Source organism: Cinclus cinclus, chromosome 2 (assembly GCF_963662255.1).
Source record: "Cinclus cinclus chromosome 2, bCinCin1.1, whole genome shotgun sequence".
Classification (NCBI taxonomy): domain Eukaryota; kingdom Metazoa; phylum Chordata; class Aves; order Passeriformes; family Cinclidae; genus Cinclus; species Cinclus cinclus.
In genome coordinates, this window is record NC_085047.1 from 91,636,719 (window position 1) to 91,663,333 (window position 26,615).

General features: G+C 40.4%; 1 protein-coding gene across 2 annotated transcripts in view; it reads left to right on the plus strand.

Moving 5' to 3' along the window:
- The window catches only part of RASA3 (RAS p21 protein activator 3), a 130,014-nt gene extending 110,670 nt beyond the window's left edge, over positions 1-19,344 (plus strand). For both annotated transcript variants that reach the window (XM_062487938.1, XM_062487939.1), the window contains exons 13-24: positions 351-425; positions 1,282-1,405; positions 2,554-2,660; positions 3,298-3,375; positions 4,287-4,364; positions 4,911-4,984; positions 8,564-8,670; positions 9,582-9,664; positions 13,100-13,311; positions 14,059-14,162; positions 16,741-16,924; positions 17,508-19,344. In XM_062487938.1, the coding sequence (XP_062343922.1) occupies positions 351-425; positions 1,282-1,405; positions 2,554-2,660; positions 3,298-3,375; positions 4,287-4,364; positions 4,911-4,984; positions 8,564-8,670; positions 9,582-9,664; positions 13,100-13,311; positions 14,059-14,162; positions 16,741-16,924; positions 17,508-17,583 (1,302 nt within the window). In that variant the 3' untranslated portion in view covers positions 17,584-19,344. The remainder of the gene's footprint in view (positions 1-350; positions 426-1,281; positions 1,406-2,553; positions 2,661-3,297; positions 3,376-4,286; positions 4,365-4,910; positions 4,985-8,563; positions 8,671-9,581; positions 9,665-13,099; positions 13,312-14,058; positions 14,163-16,740; positions 16,925-17,507) is intronic.
- The last annotated feature ends 7,271 nt before the right edge of the window (positions 19,345-26,615 follow it).

Here is a 26,615-nt window from a genome sequence, read left to right on the forward strand (position 1 = left end):
TAATGTGTCATCAGAAAATGTCAAGTTTTAAAGAGTATGAATATACTTTCAAAGTTGACTGTTTTGGAAAAATAGGACTTTTCTTGAACAGCCTTACTTGAGAGAGTTTAAAGAACAGTTTTTTCATTTCATTTGAAGGGAAGGGTAGAGTGAATTAATGCTAGTTTTTGGAAAAAAATAATAATCAGACATAATTTACCTTTGCTGTTAAAAGAAAAAAATCCTGTTTATAAAATTGGCTTTTGCCTTTTTCTTCTCATCTGAAAGGCTAACAGCTTATGATTTTTACAAAACTTTTTATACTTGTAGATAAACTCACGTATCAATTGTTCACTGTATTTTTTGTCTAGATCTGCCAGGTCCATAAACCTTGTGAAATTGATCCCGTGAAATTAAAAGATGGTGAAAACCTGGAAAATAACAGGGTATGCATTAGATTTTAAGACAGTCTTTGTTTATGCCATCAAGTTTAACTGAGTTCCTGAGAAGTTTGATCTTGCAAATAATTTTGTCATTCATTAGAATACACTGTAAGCTTTCTTGACACCACCCTTGTAATTATTTCATAACAGTTTTACATTATACTATAAATACAATACCTGTAGAAAGTTAATGACTACTTCTGCCACCCCGAGGACAAGGATAACTTAGCCTGTGGCTAACCTGGAGAAAAGGAGGCTCAGGGGGAGACCTCTCTTCAAGTATAAGGAGGTTGTAGCAAGGTGGGGATTGGCCTCTTCTCCCAAGTAACAAGTGACATGATGAGAGGAAAAGACCTCAAGTTGTGTCAGGGGAGGCTGAAGCTGTATATTGGGGGGGAATTTCTTAAGGGTGGTCAGGCACTGGAATAGGCTGCCCAAGGAAGCCGTGGAATCAGCATCCCTAGAAATGTACAAGAGGCATGTGGATGTGGCACGTGGGGACGTGGTTTAGTGGTGTTCTTGACAGTGCTGGGTTAACTGTAGGACTCAATGATGTGAGAGATTTTTCCCAGTTTTAATGATTCTGCTGATGATGTAGTAAACAGTGCTAGAAGAAGGAATGATTTGCCATACAGCTGTATCATTTAATGTTTGGTTTGATAGGAATGATATTTTTACTCTTCTTCTTGAATATGTGCATTTCCCAAACAGTATAATTGAATGAGAGTTTGTTTTTCAAGTGTATAATGTTGAAAGTGGGAATCTTTTAATGATGCCACTATGAATAAAACCAGGAATAGTACCACTTTCCACAGCAGAAAATTATACTAATTTTTTCATAATCTTTGCATTTTTTCAGGAAAATCTGAGGCAATATGTTGATCGCATTTTTACTGTAATTACAAAATCTGGTGTAAGCTGCCCTACAGTGATGTGTGATATTTTCTTTTCACTGAGAGAATCAGCTGCCAAACGTTTTCAAGGTGAGTTTTTATATATTGTTTTATTTTACATAACCGATAGCTTTTAAATACAGTAGTTTAGCAGTCTGCGTGATCCCTGTTGGATTTAGTAATTGAACAGCAGCTTATCCTAAATAATATTTGCAGCATGTTAATGCTGTTTTCTCATTGATTATTCATTCCACAAAGGAACATGATTTATGATGATGACTGGGTTTTTTTTTTTAAACATATTTCAAAGGAAAACAGCATTTAAAAAGATGATTATGATGATCTTTTATGTGTTCAGTATTTGCAAAGCATATTCAATTTTCAGATGTTCAGGATTTTGTAATGGCTCATTCTGCAGATTCTCTGCAGTGGAATTATTTTCTGCTTATATGTCAATCTGTAATAAAAGCCAGTCTGTAAGCTGGAGTTACTGCAAGCTCACTGCTCTAGGAGCCCATGTGCTGCAAAGATTTTTCTGGCTGTCAAGAGACAGTTCTTTCCAATCTCTCTTAGTTGTTTTGACTCTATGAGAGTAAGTGGGCAATGTAAAACCAGAATTAAGCAAAACAATGACACTATGTATTTTCATGAAGGGAAGATTACAGTAGGGAAGTTTTAGAGAGAGTAATACGAGTTCAGCTTTTAAACAGTCAATTTGGAGTAGGCAAGCTCAAGTGAAAAACCATTGACTGTGCTGCCATGCTCTTTATTTTATGTTTAAATAAATAAGTAAAATGTATTTTCTGTAACTACCAACTGGATTCATTAGGAGTCTGTACAACATTTGTGCTCAGGGCTGTAAGTAGGTAACTGAGACTTGGCCTCTCTGCTGAACGTTTCATAAACTGTGTAAATTATTCACCATGTTTCAGTGCTTATATGGAATAGCAGATGTCTGTGAAATTCCCTGTGTGGTAGAAAAGTGAATGGTGCTCTTGCAGCTTATGTTGTGAACCTGCTTATTTTTTAAAGAGGCTCTCATTGACATTTCCTTGGGTTAGGCTAGCTGATCTCTGGCTCCAAATCCTCTATCATCAGTTAATCCTGTAACTCACAAATATATACATTATCCAACACATGCTCAAGTTAGCTCTCTCAAGGCTCTGATAATTTCATGAGGCTTTTCAGGAAGGATTATTGAAATGCTGAGTAACAGTTGTTGTTTTTTTTTTTAATAGGTGACCTAGATGTAAGGTACACAGCTGTCAGCAGTTTTATTTTCCTGAGGTTCTTTGCTCCTGCCATTCTTTCTCCAAACCTCTTTCAGCTTACACCACACCATCCAGTAAGTACTGTATCTTTTTTTTAGGTATGTTTATTGGTTCTGTCACCATAGTCTGTCTATCTAGATTATTTCTTCAATATTTTTAATAGCCTTTAGGAAAAGTACCTTTGGTAGTTCAAAGATCTATTATATCTGTATTTGATATGCAACATATGTTGAATGACTGTGTATGTGGAAAAACTTGGGAGATAGTGGAAGAAGAGCAAAATTTAAGGACAAACAAGGTCTAAGATGCTGTGGAAGAAAGGGTCATTGCTATGTTCTTACCACATCACATTAATGCTGGATTGATTGGCAGCAGCACTGGAAATATTTTCGATGTTAAACAATGTATGTGAGGCTTCTAGTAGTTGTTCTTATTGGGAGTGGGGAGCACATGGACAGCCTTGGGGGGGTTTTTTTGAGTGATTGACTTTGAATCTCTGAAGGTCAGTAGGATAGCTATGGAGCATGATGGCTTACGAGCCAAAAACCTTTTAATATAAAAACAACTTTTTTCCTGCAGTGTTTTATTAGGGTTTTTTTCTAATTTTTTATTACTTTTCTGCAAGTGAAATAAGAAAGAAGAAATGTAGTTTACCTTCCTCTATTCATTATTTTAAATAGCTAGTCAATATAATATTGTTCTCTTTCCTAGGATCCTCAGACTTCTCGAACTTTGACACTTATCTCTAAAACCATTCAAACACTAGGCAGCTTATCGAAATCTAAATCTGTAAGTATGCTGTTTTCATTTAATGGTTTAATTTAGGAAAGTGATTTTTTTTTAAATCTTTTATCATTAATTGTAATTAAGCCTTTAAAATGCTTGAGTTGCGCTAGGCTCTTGCAAAACTGGTTATGTTTGCTTTGTTTATAAGCCTGTCACGTTTAGAGGAAATCTAAATCTGTCTTAATCTGAACTAGATTTCAGTAAAGCAAAATTGTGTGACCAATCTAAAAGTCTGTTTCAGAGCTCTTCAGTTCTTTCTTTGGAAGAAAGACAATGATCAGGAGAACCTGTGAAGTTCTCTACTTACCTGTGATACATAATTAGCAGCTCTACAGGGCTTTATAGATTGTTTCAGCATTTTAAAACTCAACTGAGAAAGATCATGCAGTAAGGGGAAGGACTATAATTTCCTTTTGATGCCAGTTCAGTTTTCTGTCAGTGGTGAGATTAGAGCTAGATACTCTGGCTGTTTGACTGAAATAAGGGTACCTAGGGCACTGCATTGCTGTAGCTGGTGGTAATTTAGGGTGGTTGGGGGTCTTGTTAGGATTCACACAGGCAACTGTGGGTGACTGTGTACCTCAATTATGGATCCTTCAAGACAGTAAATTCTTTTTCTTACACTTCTTGTCAGGAGGAAAATTTAAAGCCAAAGCAGAATTTTGAAGCATTTGAAGAATGCATTATTAACTGTAGTAACTGAACATATGAAATGCATTCTGCTGCCTACTGTACTGTTGGTACTACTGAATGTGTGCTGTATAAGATGAAAGTAGCACTTTGCTTATTTTACTTCTGACCAGAAAAAGCCCTGTCTATGTGCAATGGCTTTCCTCCTGACCTACTGCTATTAACAGCAATATTTTCTGTGTAAACTATATGATGATATGCATGGTCTTGTCTTTGTATTTCAGGCCAATTTCAAGGAATCCTATATGGCTACATTTTATGACTATTTCAATGAACAAAAATATGCAGATGCAGTAAAAAATGTAAGTAATGCATGTGAAGGTTCTAAAAACCCTGCTGTGTTGTTGAAGTTGAATCCTAGAAAGCAGTACATACTGTTATTAAACCATGAGGTGTGTTGAGAAAAGCAGACTCCTGATAACTAATATTCAAGGAATTTTTATCAAATTATACACATGTCAATAGTAAAATTTCTTTGCATCTATTTCTAATTAATAAATAGGTTGGATTAACAAGCTGCTGCTTAGAGCTTTTGAGATGTGTGTACTTTGTAGAATGCTGCAGATCTGTGAAAATTGCTTAGTCCAAAAGGAAGTGAAAAATCCATATAACAAAGGAGAAGCACAAGTAGTATTGGGCATCTGCCGTTCTACTGCTTAAGAGCATTTGTACTATTTTGAGGTTACAACCCAGGAAGCCTCCCAAATTCCTCAAGCTTCTGCCATTGCCTCCTGTTTAACTACTTTTACAACTACTCTTGTAGCTCTGTGCTACGCAAATGTTGAAAAATTTTAATTTGGGTAGCGGAGTCCTGTCATTTTTACATCTGCTTTTTGTTCACCTTTTAGTTTCTAGATCTGATTTCATCTTCAGGAAGAAGAGATCATAAGAGCATAGAGCAACCTATATTGCTTAAAGAAGGGTAAGTATCCATGTGCAAAAAACCATCTACTCATGTGCTTACTACCATTCTAAGGCAGCTATCTCTTTTTCTGCCACCCCTATTCCATTCATGCAAGAGAAGAATGTAGGAAAATTCTTGTGTTGCAGTTTCTTCTCTTTGTGGTTGCTATAGCTGATTTAAATGTATTTTCATTTGATTTAAACATCTTAATATAAATGTGTTTTGAAATAAGTGGAGGAAAGTAAAGCTTGTACAACTTAATGAGCTTAGCTAATGCAAAATAAACTTAGATCAGCATTGTATTAAAATTAAGCTGGGGTCTTTTTCCTGAACTCCAGTGCATAAAAGCTGTAGAATTCCACTGAGAAGACAGTGGAAGACTCTGAAAACAGATACTGAATAAATTAATGGAAGCAAATGGAATTTGCTTTTGCTGCCCTATGAGATACATATGCTAACTATTATCGTGGCCATTTTGAGGAAAATTTGACATGCACTTGGAACAGTTTATAGTTTTAGTACCTTTCCTTTTTTGGGAAGTATGTTCCATATGCTGTGTTAGTTTCGGATACCAATTGTTGACATTTTTTGTTACAAAACTAGGTTGTTAAGATCATCTAAGTGCACTGTAGAAACAGCTTCTTTGAGCTGGGAGGAAGAAAGTAAAAAAAAAAAAATCCAAATTTGTCAGAGCTCAGTAAGCTCAAATACCATTTGAAAGTAAGCCTTCATGGTCATTTTAAGTAATGCAAAAACTACATTTTCAGTGAAAACATGACTACCTCTTCTAATTAACCTTGACAGTTCACTTCTCTGATAAATCTCTGTCCTTAGAAGCAATTTTTTCTATTTTAATTCCATACATTTATCATCCTTTCAGTTTTCAAAATAAATTTGTGGTTTGTAACATTTACCCTCTAACTGTAAAACATTTTTTCTGCCTCTTTCTTTTGCTCCTGTCTGATTTTTTTCTGTCTTTTCTTGCTCGGCCTGTGGCTGCTGTTGTAAGGACTCTTAAACTAACAGTAAAGAAAGTTGATGGTAATAGTTCATGCAGGTAAGATGGTAGAGGCAGTTGCTGCTTTGCTGTAGCTATTGGCTGACAGCATGTCCTTTGCAGCAGTAGATTTGTCTGACTTAACTTTGGGGAGGAAGTACTCTGTTTAACCATCCTGAAATGCCTATGTACACCCAGCAGAGAACATTTAGTTACTCGTTTCTTGATGCTGACCTTTTGTTTTATCTTCCTTAAAACAAAAACCTGCTGTAAATAGAGAATAAAAGAGTTCTATCTGTAGGCAGGGCACCAAGAAGCACTGTATGGATCCTGAAGAACTTAGTGATGAAGAGACCATGCATTTTCTAGGCACTTCTTGAGTAGTATTCATTTAAATTATTTTTAAGGTTGAGAAGTGGCTGGTCTTCAGCAGTCTATTTTTTGTTTGTTTATTTTTTTATTTTTTTTTTTACATTTTGATTCTTCTCCACACTGAATGGCTGTTTAGTTTCTATTTGCCTTTGCAATATTTTTGCTTGCTTCTGTGTTTTTAATCTATCTTTTATCTATTAAGAGTATCAAATGGAAAGCTATAGCATAAGTACTTTTGAATGAAAAGATTAGTTGTCAGCACTTGGGTTTGCTGAAATCAATCATGCTGTCACGGCTTAACAGCTGCCTGCCTGGTTCTTTCCAAAAGGAAGAGAATGAAAAGGACAACTATTGGTTTTTTGTTGGTGACAAGGGCATGTCAATACTTCCAAGCAAAACTAAGGTGGATCCAGATGGAGGTCTATCATAAGCATGAGAAGGAACAGCATCTCCAACCACCTTGTACTGAAATAGGTTTAATCTTGGACTTTTTCCTCCCTTTGTGCTTCTGTTTGCTCTGACTTCTCATACATCTTGTAATTGCTAGAAGCAAAGAAGTTGACCTTATAACTTCTGTGACTTTGAATGCAAGTCACCTATCTCTGTAAAATAAAAACACATTTTTCACTTGGCTGTGTCAGCTATGAAGAATTTAATTAGAAATGTTCTCTTAGCTCTGCCATATGGAGTTTGCGTTTTTCAAAGAGGGGAGACTCTGTAGGAGTTTGCAATTTTAAGTCACCTTTAAGTGTTGGCATGTCCTGCCCACAGGGTATCAGATCTTCCTTTGAAATTTGCCTTAACCTGGAACTATGAGGGTTACTGCCAATGGGCCTGGTGAAGACCTGAATCACATGGTGTTATTAAGTATTTCTCAAGTATTCCAAGATTAAGGATCAAGACAGTAACTGTCTGACCATTTTAAGAATGAGAGATGTGTAACTATAACCAGTTAAAAAAAATCTGAGGCTATAGACAGTCTTTGTCAGCTTTTGCCCACACAACTTGGAATGAGCAGCAGGCACCAGCCCAGCTGGTTAGAAAATAGTTAAAGTCTGAAGGAACTTGGGTTTCTATTTGAGCTTTGAACAGACCTGTGGTTTGGTCAGATGTATTGTAGTTATTTGTGACTGAAGGTACCAGAAGCAAGAAAGAGTATTAGCTGTTCTAAGCATTTCAGCTGTTCTAAGCATTTTAGCTCTGCTATTGAAAAGAAGTCTTAAACCAGGTCATTCTCTGTTCTCCCTGTGTGCTCTTTGTGCTGCATAGTGCCTTCCTACTTGATAAAAACTGCTCTGTAGTAAGTAGTTTTTACCCACTCCATTATGCAGTTCTGTATCTGGCACAATAGTTAATGTAATGTGTAGAATAGCTGTTATCAACTCTACACTGCATATGCACTCACATTTTTATCTAACAAGAGTGATGCTGAGCAGTATGAAGTCACCAAGGTCACATTGAAGCTTTTGGATTGATTTAGTAGTTATAGGAAAGTGGTGGGTAAGTTTCCCAGTAAACTAATTTCACAACAAATTCATTTGAGCTTGAAATTAATTAAAACTGAAAACAAAGTGAACACCCCTAATCTGCTAAAAAAGGGTGGGGGTGCTGCTCTACCTTCCAGCCATGAGATCACTTTGTATGTTACTGAAATTGCATTTCAGCTGCAGTATCTATGTGCAATTGCAAATGAGGCTGTGGAACATCCTGATTTTATTTCTAGAGCTTTGTAGTGATTAAAGCATGTAAGGGTATAGTCCCTGTGCTCCAGAGGCTTTACACCTGCCTTTTAATTATTAAACATAAACTTTTTGAGCTTTCTTACAGCTTAAAAAAAAATAAAGCTTGTAGAGTCAACAGGTTGAGCTTAGCGGAGCAGTACTAACCATGTTCTGCCTTTTTTCTGCTGTACTAGGAAACCATTTAGCTGGATTTGTAACTGCAGAAAGGGCACAAACTGCAGCTCAGTTAACTAACTACAAGTCAAATTACATGTCTTGTCCCTCATCTAGATCTGGAAAAAGGACTGAGCTAACTAATAGATACACTAAACCTATCCAAATGTGATTCCTTTCCTTGCCGAGAAAAGACCTCAGTAATTAGAAAACAGTCTGTGTCCCCTCCTAAAGCTTTGTGAGTGCAATGACATTTATCTGTATATATAGACAGATATGTATAAATCTACATACATAAGCATGTATTGTAACAATTGGTGCTGTGTTTACTAGGTTCATGATCAAGAGAGCACAAGGAAGAAAACGATTTGGTATGAAGAACTTCAAGAAGAGATGGTTTCGCCTGACAAACCATGAGTTTACCTATCAGAAAAGCAAAGGTAACAAAGGTTTGCCAGTCTTGTTTTGATACATTGAACCAAAGGTTAAACATGAGGCTTGTGTGGGAGTAGAAGACTGAGATCTAGATTTGTAACTGTAGGAGACACAGTGCAGGCATGTCTGTCAGCCTGTATGTTCTTGCTCTTTTTTTAGTGTCTGTATTGACAGTTAGAGAAGCTTCTTGGATAGCACAATGCCCTGTAAGTTAGCAAAATGTTTGATTATATTTGTCTAATATCAGTTATTAACATAATCTGTAGGTTTCACAGTTACCTAGATTGTCCTAGGAAACAAAATCCTCAGGCTGGAATTTGGATTTGTATTGAACATTTTCAGATGCATCTCAACTTCTGCTCATAAATTCTGTAGCATTGGCACAACTGGATGTAGTAGACAGGGATTCACCTGCAATCTTTGAACTTCAAAAATGTGTTCACTTAATGTTGCCTAATAGCAAGGATTTTGCTTTTTGCAAATTGTTCCTGTTTGTTCAGTAGTACACAACAATTACCACTTCCTTCTATCATGTAAGTACATAGTGGGGAGGAAGACAGATAGGGAAGTATGTTCAGATCATGCCAGTCATTATTTCACACTCAGCATCACCACTAGTTCAGTTCAGCTGACAGGAATAATTTATTTCATTATCACCTTTGCAGTAAATATGCTGTGTCCTACTGCAGTAATAGGTTTGCTAGCATAAGGTAGTGCAGCTGAAAACAGAAATGTACTTAAGATAATACTTAAGGACCATGCTAGCAAATCCCTGCCGAGTGAAGGATTTTCCCTCTTTTCTTATGCAGTCAAAATGATCTGCACAGAAACTGAATCAACCCTTAGAAAAAGGGCCAAAGTTGAAGATGAATTGTGAGTAAGTGGCTCATTATCTGTGTGTCTGTGTGTTCTGCAGGTGATCACCCTCTGTGTAGCATTCCAATTGAAAACATTCTGGCAGTGGAAAGGCTAGAGGAGGAATCCTTTAAAATGAAAAATGTAAGTAGGTCATCTTCATTAATGTATTTGTTAGGCTGCTCTAGATCCAGCAGCCTAATCGCCTTTTTCCCTTTTGTAACCTGGATTGGATTTCTACTGAAAGATGTACAACCACAGCTGCTTGTTCTGTATATAGTAGCAGGAGTTTCCAAAAGTACAGCCCATTCAGATTCTTAGCAGCCCAGTCAGCAGTCTCTGGGTTTCGTGATCTGCAGCACACTCAGTACTGAGCACTGCTGCTCATCTGTCAGCTCTGTAAGGTCACACACAGGTAAGATGATCAAGTCCCTGCCCTTTCTGCCAGGCCTCTGGTGGGAAGGAACTCACTGCTTATAGTTGTGAAGGATCACAACTTCTCTGTTAGCTATTAGGTTTCTTTATTGGTTCATGAAGGTACATATAAATATATATATATATATACATATGGATTGGTATATTTATATTTAATTTGGGTTAGGCTATGTACCAAAACAACATCTGTGTTGTGCTAGTATGGTTTACCATTTTGATTGCCACATTAGGGAATAAAATACAGCTGTATTTCTCATGCATGGAACACTACTGCCAACTTCTATGTTGTGTAAGAATAGATTTGATACATTTCGGTGATGTTGGGAGCCTTTGTCATACACCTATGCCTGTAAAGCTGAGTCCAGTCCGTTAAAAATTGCATTTAAAATTAAACAATAAATGAGCTAATTTTTTTTCACATTTCTGAACATGCATCTATTGCAGACTTATTTATACAAATAAATGGTTGTGACTTTTATCTTTTTCTGCCTTGAAGTCTTTCCTGCCATCTGCACTGCTTGTGAGTATCATGCAGGGCAGTGCTCAATCCTGCCCTAGATATTAGGTTCCTCAAACAGCTCTTTGTTAAAAGTGAAATACAGTTCTAGGTTCTTCAGTATTCCCCAGTTTTAGGTATTATTTTGGTAGCATCTCTCTCTCTCTTTGCCAAAGCATGGAGTAAGTTTCAGTTCTACCTGCTTCTAGAACACATCTTATTTGTACTGTAGTTTGCTCTGGTGTTTATAACTCTATTACATAGGCAAAAACCAACCAAGCTTCAAAATAATTTAGGCTCTCAGAAGGCAGCTGTAACATGTGATGAACTGTTGCCAACTGCACTCTGCAAACTAACTTGATTGAGCTGAAAGCAGCCACACACTTGAGATAAAACTCACTGTCTGTAGAGAGGAGTGAGCTATAATTCTCTACCTTATACTGAGTCTACTGAGCTAGACTGAGCATCCGAAATAGGTCTGTATTGTGAAGATTTATTATGGGAAAAATATACCTTTATTGTTAACATCAAAAACTCTGCACTGTTTTGGCTGCTTAAATTCAGTATTATCTGGGAAATCAAGGTGACTACATCCGTTCCAGAAAGTAAGATTCAGTCTTTCCATGAACAGTAGAAAATACTGTTGCCACCTTCTTGTTTTAATGTATTCCTATTTTTCTTGCCATACATAAATAGATTACTGCAACAAGATTAGAATTCTCAGAACACCACAGCAGATATATTTGCAATGGATATTCCTTCATGGGTGTTTGTATGATAAAAATGTGCATTTTGTATAAATATTCTGTGTATCTGTGCTCTGAAGTATGTCCTTTTCACTTGTGTTAAATCTTCCTGTCTGGCAGTAAGGCCAGTAGCTTTTGTTGTTCTTAAGCACGCTTTGGGGAATGTGAGGGTGGCTTTAAGTACTGCTTGGGTCTTCTGTGTTGTTTGAGAGGCAGCTGGTGGTTTTGGTAGTGTAAAGGTCTTGCTGCCCCTTGAAATTCTTGGGTTAGTTGTGAGCTGTCCAGTAACTGCTGCCGCATGTTGGATCACTTTGGTTGGTATTCCCTTACACAAAGCCATATGCCTTAAATCTGTTCCTTTGTTGCAATGCAGGAAGCTCCATTTTCCCCAGCAGAACATTAAAATTATTTTCCCTGTAGCTCTGTGTTAATAGAGGGTTGAACTGCATGCTCCTGTCTTCCTTTTTCTTCCTTCCATCCTTGTTTCCCAAACTCAAATTGCCAGTTATGCCCTGAAGAGTTTTATTGAAAGGATTCTTTGGTGTGTAGTTGGCACTGTTGGACTGATCACACCAAGCAGTTCCTACACTGCCATGGTGTATTGTGCCTTTGTAATTATTGTCTGATACCAATAGGGGTATTAAATCCAGGGAAATGGTTGTTTGAGTTTTCCCTCTGCTGTTTGGAATGATGCATATTTAAAAGTGCCACAAAAGAAGAAAGGGCTGTTTGGTACCATTGTGCAAAATTCTCCCAACCAGCTGGGTGCAGAATTCAAGCCAATATTTCAGGTCTGTATAACAAACAAAGGCAAATTTCTGTTTTGTTGGGTCTGGTTTGTTGTTATTGTTTGGTTTGTTTGTATGTTTTTTGTTGGGCTTTTTTTGTGCATGTGTGTGAGTGCACCTCTCTGGTTTTGTTTTTAAAACAGCACAATGAAAACAGCTGTTTGGAAAATTGTATTCCATATGGTATGGTCAGTGTTGTATCTAATGATCTGAATCATCAAATGAAGAAGTAGAGGGGAGAAGGATAGTTTAGTCATACCGGAAAGTGAGAAGAAAATGCATTAAAATTAAGTATTTGCAGAAGTTAGAGGAAATGAAGGGAATTTACCTTTCCAAAATGTGCAGCTAGGATCACTAACTCGAGCTTAGTAATCTTCAGGGCATGATCAGTGTAATCAAGCAGTAAGGTTGTGCATCAGAAATTTCTGTCTTCAAGAAGAGGAAAATAAATACCCTTTTAGGCTGCAAGCTGTTTTGAACAGGCAGGAGAGCTTTAGTTTAGATTTTCAGTGGTCAAGCTGTAACACAGATTAAATGTGTAATGATATAAACCATCTGATATCAATCAAAGAGAAACAGTATTTCTGTGATTGTCTAATAACAGCTATAGTTGGGTGCAGAAGCATGGAAGTTACTAAAAGGCGAGGGTCATGCTGGAACAGGTACTTAATAGGCTAGAGCAAGGGCAGTATTAAAGCAAAGCTGTCACTAAGGCTGGATCCAAACCCTTGCTTTTTTCTTTTCTGCCTTCTGCTGACGAGCTTTTCCTTTCAGGCCAGCACTGGGTTCCTCTGTCAGCCTTCCAAAACTCGGAGTTGCAGCGTTACTAAAATTGCTCCCCCGAGGCTGACAAAAAATCTTGTTGAGACCCAAGCAGTAAATTGATATTAGCTATTTGTAAATCATCTCCTACAGGAATGTTATCTTATTCCTTGTACCAGGTGAAAGTTCTTGTTCTTTTAAGGGCACATTTTCTGCTTGGTTTTGTGTTGAAATGTATTTATTGGTCCATTCTTTTAGTATGCTGTGTTTTTCCTGCAATAAATCTTCACTCTGACTCTACTCTTAGGTTCACTGATTCATTCTGGTGCTTTATTCTGTTGTTTATTTGCAGATGTTCCAGGTGATCCAGCCTGAAAGGAGAGTCCTGTACATCCAAGCAAATAATTGTGTGGAGGCCAAGGACTGGATTGATATCCTCACCAAAGTTAGCCAGTGCAACAAGAAGCGCCTCACTGTCTACCATCCCTCGGCCTATCTCAATGGCCACTGGCTTTGCTGTAAGGCTACTGCAGATAACACCCCTGGCTGCACACCCTGCACAGGGTAAGGCTGTAACAGACCATCAGTGTACTACTGCCATGGGTACTTGTGTCTCTGCAGGGTGACTTGCAGGTGCACAGTTAACCAGGATTTGCCAGGTGTACAGCTGTTCAAAGGCCATTTATTGGTATTCCTGGTTCTGCATGTCTTGATCAAAATGCTGGCTTTGTAGAGTTAGAGATGGTGATAGGAGTTGACTGTTGGATTAATGACAGATGATCAAAACCAAAGTATTTTTAATAAAAATGTCCAAAACCCCTTCAATATCCTGTTTGTAAATTCCTGAAGCACTCATTTGCTGATAGATTTAATCCTAAACTGATCTTTTCAGGGGGCTACTCGTGCTCTCTCTCAAACAAAGATGTACTGTCTGGTTTGTAGGAAGCAATTTTCATCTAAACTGAGAAGTAACAAGACTCTAGTGGTAGACAGACTCAGAATATAAGGCTTGGGTAGTTGGAAGTTCAATGCTTTGGCTCCTCCATCTGGTTGTAGCTGACTAATTCACCAAAGTGAATATGATACAGTCTTGTCTTTAAAGTCAGTGAAAGGGTGCTGGATAAATAGAGGCATAAAGAAAAACTTGTCCTCTTCTTTTGGGAAGAAATATAAGGTTTTGAGCTCTGTTACACACAGTCTGATTGCTTTCATGAGAATTCAGTTTTACTTTGTTTTCCTTGTTAAGCGCTTTATGTGCCATAATACACTGCTTAGCATATGCCTTTTACCTCTCTTCCTGATGCCTTACAGAGGACTGCCAGCAAATATACAATTGGATATAGATGGAGATAGAGAAACTGAGCGCATCTACTCTCTTTTCAACCTGTATATGCCAAAATTGGAGAAAATGCAAGGTGAGGATTAATGATCATTGCATCTTCAATTCACTTACCAAGGCAAGAATACCTGTGAAAAGTTGGATGTTCTGGCTCAACTAGCCTTGCAAATCACATCCTAAAAGACAGTGGCCTTTATTCCATTTGTTTCCCCTTCTGCTGTCTTGAGGCAGTTGTGTGTAGTATTTTTGGTGCAGTCTCATGCTCTGTAAAAAGTTCTTTGCGTAATAATGTTTGAAATAATGGTCTTAACCACATCATCCGAAAATAGCACAGACAGAGTGTTTCTTGGATGTTCTGAATTGAGAAATCAGAGCTAGCACTGAACCAGAGGTTTACTGATCCTGACAAGAAGCACCAGCAAAGTTGAGGTTTCAGTGGAGTATGGTTTTGTGTTACCAGAAGTCATGTGCATGCACATTCCTTGGTTCAGATCCTAAGAACAGGCTGGATAGAAATGGTTTCTTTGGAAAAGCGCTTTTGGAATTACCCATCAAGAATGACCTGTGGACACCTATGAAATGTTGAAAATTGGAGTTTTAGCTGGGAAACTTTGAGGAGCTGAGGGAAGCAGAGATGTGATGGAAAGGATAAAAGAAAGAGGAGACAGCAGAGGAAGTTGGTACTAGTAGGCATGCCAGGAGAAGTATCCGGTGTACACAGTGCCAGACTTGAAATCCCAGTTTAGCACAGGGAGTGGCAGGGAAGCCTTCTCTGTGGCGCTGATCTTTAAATAGGACTTTATTTTATAATATGAGATAAGCCAGTGGTGTCAAACACACGGACTGGAAAGCACTTTAATCTGTTCCTGGCTGCTATGCAATTGCAAACTCAAGATCCTCACCACTTCCGAGCTGTCTGAACTGGTGCCCAGCTTTCCCCTATTCTGAATCCTCACTGCCAGCGCCAGCATAGAGTTTCAGTGTTGGGGAAAAGGACACAGGTCTGGCACTGCAGCAAGGGGAAGGGAATTTGAAAGCTGAGACTGGGATAGCAGTAAAGCTAGGAGAGACAAAATAAAATACTCTTTCCCCTTCTTTCCCCTTCTTTCCCCTTCTTTCCCCTTCTTTCCCCTTCTTTCCCCTTCTTTCCCCTTCTTTCCCCTTCTTTCCCCTTCTTTCCCCTTCTTTCCCCTTCTTTCCCCTTCTTTCCCCTTCTTTCCCCTTCTTTCCCCTTCTTTCCCCTTCTTTCCCCTTCTTTCCCCTTCTTTCCCCTTCTTTCCCCTTCTTTCCCCTTCTTTCCCCTTCTTTCCCCTTCTTTCCCCTTCTTTCCCCTTCTTTCCCCTTCTTTCCCCTTCTTTCCCCTTCTTTCCCCTTCTTTCCCCTTCTTTCCCCTTCTTTCCCCTTCTTTCCCCTTCTTTCCCCTTCTTTCCCCTTCTTTCCCCTTCTTTCCCCTTCTTTCCCCTTCTTTCCCCTTCTTTCCCCTTCTTTCCCCTTCTTTCCCCTTCTTTCCCCTTCTTTCCCCTTCTTTCCCCTTCTTTCCCCTTCTTTCCCCTTCTTTCCCCTTCTTTCCCCTTCTTTCCCCTTCTTTCCCCTTCTTTCCCCTTCTTTCCCCTTCTTTCCCCTTCTTTCCCCTTCTTTCCCCTTCTTTCCCCTTCTTTCCCCTTCTTTCCCCTTCTTTCCCCTTCTTTCCCCTTCTTTCCCCTTCTTTCCCCTTCTTTCCCCTTCTTTCCCCTTCTTTCCCCTTCTTTCCCCTTCTTTCCCCTTCTTTCCCCTTCTTTCCCCTTCTTTCCCCTTCTTTCCCCTTCTTTCCCCTTCTTTCCCCTTCTTTCCCCTTCTTTCCCCTTCTTTCCCCTTCTTTCCCCTTCTTTCCCCTTCTTTCCCCTTCTTTCCCCTTCTTTCCCCTTCTTTCCCCTTCTTTCCCCTTCTTTCCCCTTCTTTCCCCTTCTTTCCCCTTCTTTCCCCTTCTTTCCCCTTCTTTCCCCATGCCCTGCTACAGTGCAGGCCTAGATCATAGGGAAATATGTTGTGGATGTTCCTGTGTAGTCAGTCTCCAGACCTCTTAGTAAGATCAGAAGGTATAGAAGTATAACTTGCTCCTTTGGGTACGTCGTAAAGCAGGCAGCCAGGCAGTAGTTACAGCATATTCTGCTTATTCTTCTGGTGTGAATCTTTCAGGGGTAATGTGGTAAAACATGACTGTAGTGTTTTCAAATTCAGCCTGTACTTGCTTCCTGGGGATGGAACCTCTCCCAACAGGTGAATACTTGACTTTGTGCAGGCCAACCCTGCAGCACATTGGCAGAGGCAGGCTTGTATAAGAGTTTCCAGAATGTGTGCATGGGGTGCAGATAGTGGCATTTGAGATTAAAGCAATGCCTGTGCAGCAAAGGACAGCTTCCCACCAAGCCAGGAGCAGCTGCCAGGCTTGCTGCCCTTTCTGTACAAGAGGAGGAGGAGGAGGGAGCAGGCATGGACAGCCTCTGTGCCTCAGAACAGCCCAGAGAAAGGACAGGGAACTGCTGCTGTCAGCCGCAGTTCTGTGATGGTCATACAGAAGCAAACCAAGAAGCTGTATGAAGTCCAGACTGAATCCTTTTAGTCTGCTTCTCTTGCTTTTTTCCCTCTGTGTGATATCCCTGTTTTTTTTTCTCCAGAGGCCTGTGGGAGCAAATCTGTGTATGATGGACCTGAAGAGGAAGAGTATTCTACATTCATCATTGATGACCCTAAGGAGACATATAAAACACTAAAGCTGATTATTGAAGGTGTTGGAACTTTAGAGCAGGAACACGCTCAGTATAAGAGGGACAAATTTAAGAAGACAAAGTATGGAAGCCAGTAAGTACAGTGGCTTTGTACAAACAGGGTCCTGTACAAACGGTCCTGGAAGATAGTATTTCCCTTGCTTATGCTCTTTCACCATATTTTTTCCAAAAAAGGTCCTGCAAATGCATACAGAGTAGCACTGTGACTTAGGATTTAAATCACAATATTTTAAAACACTGAAAGAAAAAATTTAATGCTTGTTTTTAATGCAGTTTCATTCACAAAATTTAAATGTGGGTTTGTTATACTGTTGGTTTTAAATTTTGAACCCATGCTTGTGAGCTGAATAATTAATAGCAGAAGATACATGTATTTACCAGCTTATCTTGGAGTGTTGGTTTACAAATGGAGAGTGGCTGATGCAGCCACATGACTGTATTTTGTTTACACATAAAGCATTCTGCATATGGTTGACAGAAAAGAAAATCAATTCAGTCAGTTCTAGCTCAAGTAAAATGCAGTATCAACATTACAATTACAACTTTGAAAATCAAATTTAGGGAAAAAGTTCTTGTGTGTTCTACTTTCTTTCTGACATTTTCATGTCCTGACAGAAAGCTCTATGTATAATACTGGTTTTTTTCTTTTCTTTTAGAGAACATCCCATTGGTGACAAGAGCTTCCAGACATACATCAGGCAACAGTCAGAGATCTCAGCACATTCCATATGAAGTGCAAAGGAAATCACAGGACAGTGCTGAAGGGTTGGTTAGTGATGCTAAATAGCAAAACAAAAGGGAAGCCACACATGTAGCAAAATGTATGGATAAGTGTCAAGCTTACAAACTTTGAGACTTGGTAAACATATTCTCTTTTCAAGAAACTGTTATAATAGTTGCTATGCACTTTATTCATCTGGTTATTGACAGATGATAAAACCCTGCCTTCTAGGCAGTTGTCATGTGTATTTTTAAATTTGCTTTGGTTTCTTGGAATCTAGTGATCAGTTCAATGATCGAGGTGTGTGGACTTCATCTTGACAACTCCCATGTAATTCCTTGTGTTTTGGAAACCAAGCATGCTGCTAATATGCAGCATTTTCTAGAATGGTTGTTTGTTACTGTTTTTTTGTTCCTGATTAATGTATATTATGCCTCACTCCCTGCGTGCTGTCTTAGGAAAAGCTTAGTAACACTTTGCGTTTAATGCCTGCATTTAGAAAAGAAGCAGAGAAAAATCCGTCTGGCATAATCATCTACATTTTAGCTTGTATTCTGAGAAGGCCAAGGAGCAGGCCTTTTGTTTTACAGCAGTGTAATTTTTGCTAACTGTGCACAGTTTTTAATAGAAATTCAAATCTGAATGGTACTCTTGATATTTTTGAGATACAAAGTAATTTCTCCAGGCACATTCAGCAGACTTTGGATTTGAAGATGCAATCTCAGCAGCGTAATAAAACTGACTCTCATAAATACAAGTAAGAAAGAAATGAACTCATGTCAAAGCTACGTGTCTCTCTTACACAGTCCAGTAAATGGTAACCTTTGAAAGTCTGCCAACTGAAAGGCAAAGTAAGCTGATTTTGATGACCTTTTATCACCACAGTGAGGAGGACAAATAGAATATGAATCTGGCAGCTGAGACATGCTGATTCCCAAGTACAAAAGCCGTCAAGATGGGTTTTTTCTGAAAGGATTTTTATGCACTGGAGTCCATGCTATCCTAGTACCACTTGCTTTTTCTGGAAAATAGATTTCTACTTTTCCAAAAATGTTTTTAAATACTTTTTAAAAGAGACTTGTTAAGTGATATTTAGTATATTAACATGCATAATGATAACTTGTTAATACTATGAGTGTAGTAAAAATGGGATGAGCTGTGTATCTCACTAATACCAACAAAAGGAGAGGAATAAAGATCTTCTAAATATTCAATGCATATTGATGTATGCTGGTTAGTTGTACACCATATTTTTTCTCTGTGTAAGGGTCTGTAATACAAACATCTAGCTTTGATGGCTTGGAAGCCTGCATGATGGACTTCAGGCCTCTGTGGGGTAGAAGCTAGTACAGGTTTTAAGCTGAGTTGGATCAGAAAGCCTTGTTCAGTTTAATGTGAAGATGTCTGTGTCTTTTCTTCAAGTGTTAAAGAATAATTCTTAACTGTGTCCTCATTGCATCTGACATGATTTAAGATGGCTAAAGTACTTTGAATGCCTCTTTGTTAGTGATGTTCTTAGAAATTAAGTTTTGGTTTTGTTCAAATATATAGTAGACCACCTTCTAGTAGATGATAAATTACCTTTTATTCATCTTCACCCAGCAGACTGGGGAAAGGGAAGTAATGAAGCATTGCAAAGATGCATTTAGGACTTCAAGCTTTTAGCTGCCACGAACTGCAATTTTTAACATGTATTTGTAACTTAATATTGTTTATAAAATACTAATGACCTGTAATGTGTGTTCTATTGGCAATTAAAAGAAATGGTTTATTTCTGAAAATTGTGTCCACGTTTGGAGTCTTTTTAAATTCACAATGGCCACGAGCATACCTCTTGGCACAGCATCTGCTCAGAGTGGGGTCATGGATGGACATCCTTGTGAGTGTAACCTGTGAAGTCCCATCCTCGCTCCTCCTCCCATCCCCACCCACCCCTTGTCTTGTCTGCATTGCACCCATGGGACTCTGTAGTGAACCAGACTGGGCATCTAAGCCAGCCATAAACTCCATTAGCAAAGAAAGCTTGCTCAGACAGGTCAGCATCTTGACCTGGTTCCTTGTGTTACTGCACAGTAACTGAACTGAGACCATGTTGAAAGGACAGGAGGAACGAGTTGAGCCCACAGCACCCTGCACGCCTATGGATTGGCTCATAGAGCTATGGAACCAGCACCCTTCTGATTAGGACCTGTTCTGTGACAAAACCTTGGACTTGTGCTAGTCATACTCTTCGGGCTTACCAGTCTTCTCTGGATAATCATGTGCATGGAACTCTGGCTCTGAGATGTGTGACAAGCTGCACACACTGGTTCTCTTGGAGAGTGTTTCCAGGGAGGCTGGGCAAGGATGGAAAGCTGCTGAGTTTTCAGGGTATGTTCACTCAGCTTATGTTGAAAGTGACTCCCACTGCTGTAGTGGCTGTGTGTCACCAGAACCCAGGTGTGTGCTTCTGAAAAAAGCTTCTGGGGACAAGCTGCTGCAGGCTGCTTGAGCTGAGTGACAGTAGTGGTTTAACAGATAAACCACATCCAGGAACAAAAACCAAACTGATGGGAGATGACACATCACCAGTGTCCTGGTGAAGGTCAACCTAACCACAATTGTGTAAATGTGGGATTTTGCTGAGGAACTGTAAAGCACGTTTTGAAAACAAAATTTTACGTAAAATGAGGTAGTAAAATGACACAAGATTTGTAAGAAATGAAAAGAGTTAAATGCAAAATTAGTGTAACACCATTTCCAGGTCTGTCTCTTTTTTACTCAGTCACATCGGGTGTATACAACAATTATCTTCTCCTGCTAACATAGCTTAAGTCAATAGGAAATCTTTGAAATCAGCTCTTCTTGCATTTTCTTACATAGCATAACAATGTGTGTTTGGTGAGGGGGTTGTATTAAAATTGTGCTTCCAGTACTTGCTTAGCCTTTATCTCCTTTCTGTCTGCAGCATATATGATGCTATCTTCAGAAACACTCAGAAATCCTGCCCACAAGAGAAATAGCTTGATTGGGAGCCTTGGGGACAGCATCCCTTGTGTCTGGAATGAAGAAAATAGAAAAAAAAAAAAAGTATAGGAATAAGTAAGCATATCAAGTCAGTTTTCTTCTCTGCTCTGTCTGAGGCTGAAAAGCAACAAAATTATTTTTGATAGAAAAAATAGTTAGAAGCTGGGCTGTTCTCTCCTGGGATTCCTACTGCCAAAGAAGTTCCCTGTGCCTGTTTTCTCCCTTGTTGAAGGAATGTGCTAGGGCAGAACTGTTGTGGTGACAGGACCCAGATAGGTAAGGCAGCTGGCTGTGTGACTCAGCTATCTGAGGCACCTGAACTTTGATGTGATTCTCGCCCTCTCTGCAATACTCTTTGCTGTTTCCCCTTTTGAAAGGTCTGTCTGAGAAGCTCACCTGGATAGCAGGAGAATGTGTGAACCCTGCCAGTCCCCATTATTAGGTCCAGGAAATGAGTGCTGCAGGAGGAATATGGTGTAAGGACTGGCCGTGGGTGGTGCTTGGAGATCAAGAACACCATCTTGTCATGAGCCACCTTCTCTGGATGCATTGCAGCAAGGCTGGCTGAAGACAGCATTTCCTTCTGGCTCTTGGGCTACTGTCATTACATGATAAATAAATTTTTCCAAAGCTCAGATGGGTATTGAGGATCAGAGGAGGTTTTAAGACAGAAGCACTGTATTCCTGTATGGATAAGGTTCTGGATATGATCTGTGGAAGGAAAGATTGTAAGGCGTCATCATTAATCAATTGTTCTGGATTCCTAAAATAAAACAGGAACCTAGGAGATTAATCTTGAGGATAGAAACCAGCCTTCCTAACTTTTGAACAAATTACACGTGCCTTTCCATTTCAATCCTTATTTTTCTTCTGCTACTTGATTTGAGCCACTCTGATTTACCTGAAAATTTAATATCATCGGATTTACTGGTTTTGTGCAAAGCTGTTACTTCCAACCACAATGTTGCCTGGTGTTAGTAGGTTTGCCTGCAAAAATAGTGTTGAAGTCTTGATTAAACCAAAGGTTCACCAGCCTTTTGGGTTAGATGTAAGGAAGGTTGAAATGGTGAAAACAGAAATTGGCTTTTTACTAGTTTGAAAACTTTGCTATGCTGAATCTTAACCAGAAACATGCCCTAGATGGCATTGGTCTTGTTAGTGTTGAGAGGAAATTCTCTCTCCAAGTGTGGGGTCTGTGTGGTGTCTGACTTACTTTACCAAATTAATTAATTATCTTAACCTCTGTCACAGTTGCACTGTTCTGTCCTAAAGCTGTCAAAAGGAAGCATACTTTTTATTGTTTATTTGAGGCCATAACAACAGTACTACATAGATAGAGACTCTTATAAGCAAATGAGTAAGTTTTGATAGAGATGATAGCAGTGCAAAGGATTGCTATCGTGTACCAAATGTATGAATCTGTAAATTTTATTGACTAAGAAAGATACTTTGGACAAATGTAGCCATTTATTTCTCTGGGGGTGGAAACTAAAACTGTAATTATCATGTTTGTGTAGAGAAATCTCATGATGGGAATATAAGAAGTGAATCTTATGAATTAAAGGTGAAGAAAGAAATACTTGATGAAAATATAAATGGTGCACACACACAAAAAAAGGAGCTACCCTGAAATGCCTCATGTTTTGCTTTCTTTGGCAAGTTTTTCTGAATTTCAGCTCAGCTAGAATTCCTACTTCTCATTCTCTGTAGAAGCTATCTTTTTGGCAGCCATGACAACCTATGACTAGAGAGGATCACTAGAGAGCTGAGAAAAGCAACTTTAAAAATGGACTTATCTGTGGTGTCTGGAGATGCAAATGCTTTGCCTCCCGCTGCACCACAGCATTGTGAGAACAACTCCATGGTATGTCCCCTCTTGTGGTAAGGCCCTCTAAAAGAGATTCTGCTGCCTGTCCTGCATCCCATTAATAGCACTGATGAAACTGAATCAATGAAATAATTGAGAGTTGTTAGGAGGAGATTTTGGAAAAAAACTGGACCATCTACCTAACCAGGTTTATAGCACTCTCATAAACATTTGCATCATCACAGCTGATGAGATGAAGACAAGCCCTGTGGAGAGCTTTACCACCAGAGAGAATGTGTGATAGCTGTTCTGGCACCCTCCCCAGCAGCCCTTTGCTGCCTCGAGTTGGCATGGTAAAGACTGTGAGAGGCTCAAAGGCAGGCTAGTTTTCCCACTAGAGATCTGGGCCTGAATCTCCTTTGTTTGAATATTGTTATTCTTTTTCATTTCAGAGAGGTCACCTTGATATAATTTCTGTCAAAGATAAAGATGCAGGAAGAGGGAACAGTAAGCAAAAAGCCCTCATAGGGAGTAGTTTGTAGAGCCCTCTGAGAAGACTTAGCATTGAGTCTCACCAAAGAGATGCCTTTTTTCTCACCGAAGAGAGAGGCTTTTTTTTTTTTCTCACCAAAAGCAGATGCTTTTGCTTTATTTAGAAGTTGTGACTACAGGAGAAGGGATGAAGATATGGCACGTCTGGGCAGATAGTATCAGTCTCATTAAGAGGAGAAAGGTATGAAAATCCTCATGGGGAGGCAGGACCCATCTTCCTGGGCTGGAAATGGCCAAGTGCTCTGGTGTTTAAGGGCCTGCTCAGCTCTTATGTTGGGACCCGACACAGTCAATGTAAAGCAAGAGCCAGGATGCCATGGCAGCCTGAAGTAGAAAAATCAGAACTGGTTGTACCCACTGAGCTCCCAAGGCTGAATGATGCTCTCTTAATCGAGCTGTCCAGTAATTCATTTTCTCTGCATGTTTCTCCTGCCTAAGAAATGCCTGCTGTGAAGGAGAGCTGTTGTTTACAGTTGTGTTCCTTCAGATCTGGAAACCCTGTAAGCCAACATGCAGCCATATCTGCATGGACCACCCGTAGCTGCCTGGGGCCAGCCAGGAGAGTGGGGCACTTCCCCGGTTCCCTGCATATGGGTGCTGCAGGGCAGGCCTGCTGCAAGTCTCCCCAGGCTCTGCAGCAAGGCTGGCACAATTTCTTTTGCCTTCCTTCCTTGTCCCTGCCCCTCCAAAACTATCCCAATTTCTTCTCCTCACTTGGTGCCTCAATAGAATAGGTGGAGACAGATCCTGCTTACCAGCACCTTCCTCTTGTCCCAAGTGCAGGCCCAGCCTGTTGCCCCTTCTGCTGTCTCAGATCTTGTGTTCATCATTGCCCTAGTCCTGGCTATCATCACTAATCACCAAAAGACTCAGTGTGGAAGGGACCTCTAGGGGACCACTCATCCTACCTGCCCCTCAGATCAGGTCTTTTTACTACTCCTGATAGCACCTTTGTCTTTGAGACAGCACTGCTGCCTTCACTCAGTCACAGAGTTCACTTGGGCAGTGATACAATGCTGCAGTGGAGGAAGAAGAAAGCTGGTGAGCTCTCTGGGAAGTTCTATTCTTCCTTTACAAGAATCTCAGTACTGCTTGGAGGTAATGGGATGGGAAGAGAAGTATTTCCATGCCACAGCTAACTATGCCACCATCCTTGCCTGTAAAATTTCACTCATCTAAGTGTTTGTGTGTGGCAGGGGCTGAGTGTTCAAAACCAGACATTAGGGGCTTTGAAGTGGCATAAACCAGAAGTGAATTTTCTTTTGCAGGGGATGTAGAATGATGTTCTGCTGAATATGTTAATATGCAACTCTGACAGCACTGTTAGAGTGTTACTTAACCAGGCAATCTCAGATCTCTTGTGATATCTGTGAGAAGCAAGATTTGTATTTAAATTAATTCAATAAGCTGTCGTAAGACAAAGAAAATAGAATCAGCCTCTCAGATGCAGATGTCCACCGTGTAGATGCTGACATTCCAATTAGTTACTCATCCTCCAGTAGTCAGGGGAAAGAGAGAGGCCTCTCTAAAGTGTGATTCACAATACTTTTAGAATGTCTACTCTAGGATGAAATCAATCAAACCTTATTTTTTAAAAAAAATTCCATTCTGTAGATTGCAAAGACCCCGGCACGATCTCTTGCAGTACAGACATCTGAAGGTGGTGCGATGAAGCACAGCCAGGGTGACCGGAGGGAATCCCAGCTGCTGTGATGTGCGTTGTCACTCTCTGCTCAGCCCGCTGTGCCGCCGGTGATTTTCTTGCAAGCCCTGGATGTCCTCACAGGGTTTTCCCTTCTCCTTTGATGCCACAGGGACGGCTGAGGCCACTAGATGGGGGTGCAGGATCTCCTGCAGGATCCGTCCCGCAGCCCCAGGGTCCTGCTCGGGGTCCCCAGCAGAAGCTCGGGAATGTTTTCCCGGGACACCAGCGCTGGCTCTGCGCTCTGCTGGCTCAGCCTGTGCCCCGCACGGACCCAGCTGGGATGTGAGCCCATCATGAGTTCCACTGACCAGCCACCAAATGCTCTGAGGGCTTAAATTGGGTTGGTTTTCCTTCGCCTCTGTGGTGGGACATGGCACAAAGCTGGGGCTGCTCCAGGAAGCTGCCGGGATCCAACGTGTCCTCCTGGACTGGCAGGATCCCAGCGGGTTGGTTCAAGCCTTGCATGGCAAGCCCACAGTGCTTTCAGTTGTGTATGGATGCCAGACAAAACAATATTCCTGCTTGGCAGAGGTCAGCCAGATGAGAAAGGTAAATGCCTCCTGCTTCAGCGCAAGGAGAGTGGCAATTCTCATGTGGCACCACTTAGTTCTAGAGCACCAAAGCAGCAATGAATTTCCTGGTCATTGCTTTCGATTTACTTTGTGCTTCTTGTATTGTGTCTGGGGGAGATTGCTCTAATTTTTAACAATCTCTGGTCCCCTGATTTGCTGTTCTGTCCTCTTTTCCAAAGTGCAAAGGGAAATGCACTTGACTGGGTCAGCTGTGCATTCTTATTGTTGAATTCACATTGGAAAATGACTGTGTATTTAAGTCTCCAGCACCACAAGTGATTCCTGTGGTGTGGATCAGAGAGCTACAGGTGGCCCTGTGGTCCTTTCTGGGGTGGCTGAGAAGAAAACCCAAGGCTAGATGGCTTACAGCATTAATACAGTACATCCCCATCCACATTACCATCACATCCATATTAGAGCTGGCCCAAAAGATTTATGTGCTGAAAAAAAAAATAAATAAATGAAAATATATATATAAGCAATCTGAAGGATATTGGCATTCCTAAATTTGGAAATGGGGAAGTCAGTATATTAACCTCTTGTTTTTGCAAGTACTAGCAGAACAAGAATACTACTGTATTAGATCATTCTTGTGAGACTCCTTTAGAGCACCTCAGCTATTTGACCAAGAGCTGCTCTTAAGCGCTTCCTTAAGACACAGAAAGCATCCTTAGTGCCTTACTGTTCTGTTTGCAGGTATTGGGTGGGGTTATCAGCAGTGTGGAGTCCTTAGTAGGGAGCTGCTGGCAAACCACCTCTACTTCTGTCCTGGAGTCCAGGCACCACAGAAGCTGGGCTGCCTCCCAGGCTGAACAAGGCAGGAGAGAAGGAGCAGTGCTGAACAGGCACAGTCTTGGGAGCTGCTCAGACCTGGTCTGGGGAGGAATTTTCTCAAACAGCTTTCTTTCCTGTCCCCTCCTGAGCATCACACATTCAGACCTCTTCCCTGGCACGCCTTAATCAAACCCTGACCTCCACAGCCCCTGCTGCTGTCACTGACCTCCCACAGCATGGGGGATGGCTGCTGGCAGCTCTCCTGGAAGGAGCAGATCCTGCTCCCCACAGGATACCAGCCGTCCCTGGCTGGACTGTGGGAGCCCAAGGAGTTTGCCAGAGATGTGCCCAGCTGGCACTTGGGAGGCTGTAACATGTGGCCATGGAGCACCTCTCCAGGGCACATCCTGGAAGAGGAAGCACAAATCACGCTGGCTGTGTGGTTTTCTCACAGTGCTCTGCACAGATCAGCTGATCTCTTTTTGTTTGCTCTGTGTTTTAATCCTGGGAGGAACATGATGTGTGACCTGCAGATATCCCTTCTTAAGAAATGTTTGCCTGAGATTTGAGCCAACACTTGGACCTGGTTTCTCAGCCAGCTTCTCCTATGCAAACCCCCTAAATGTC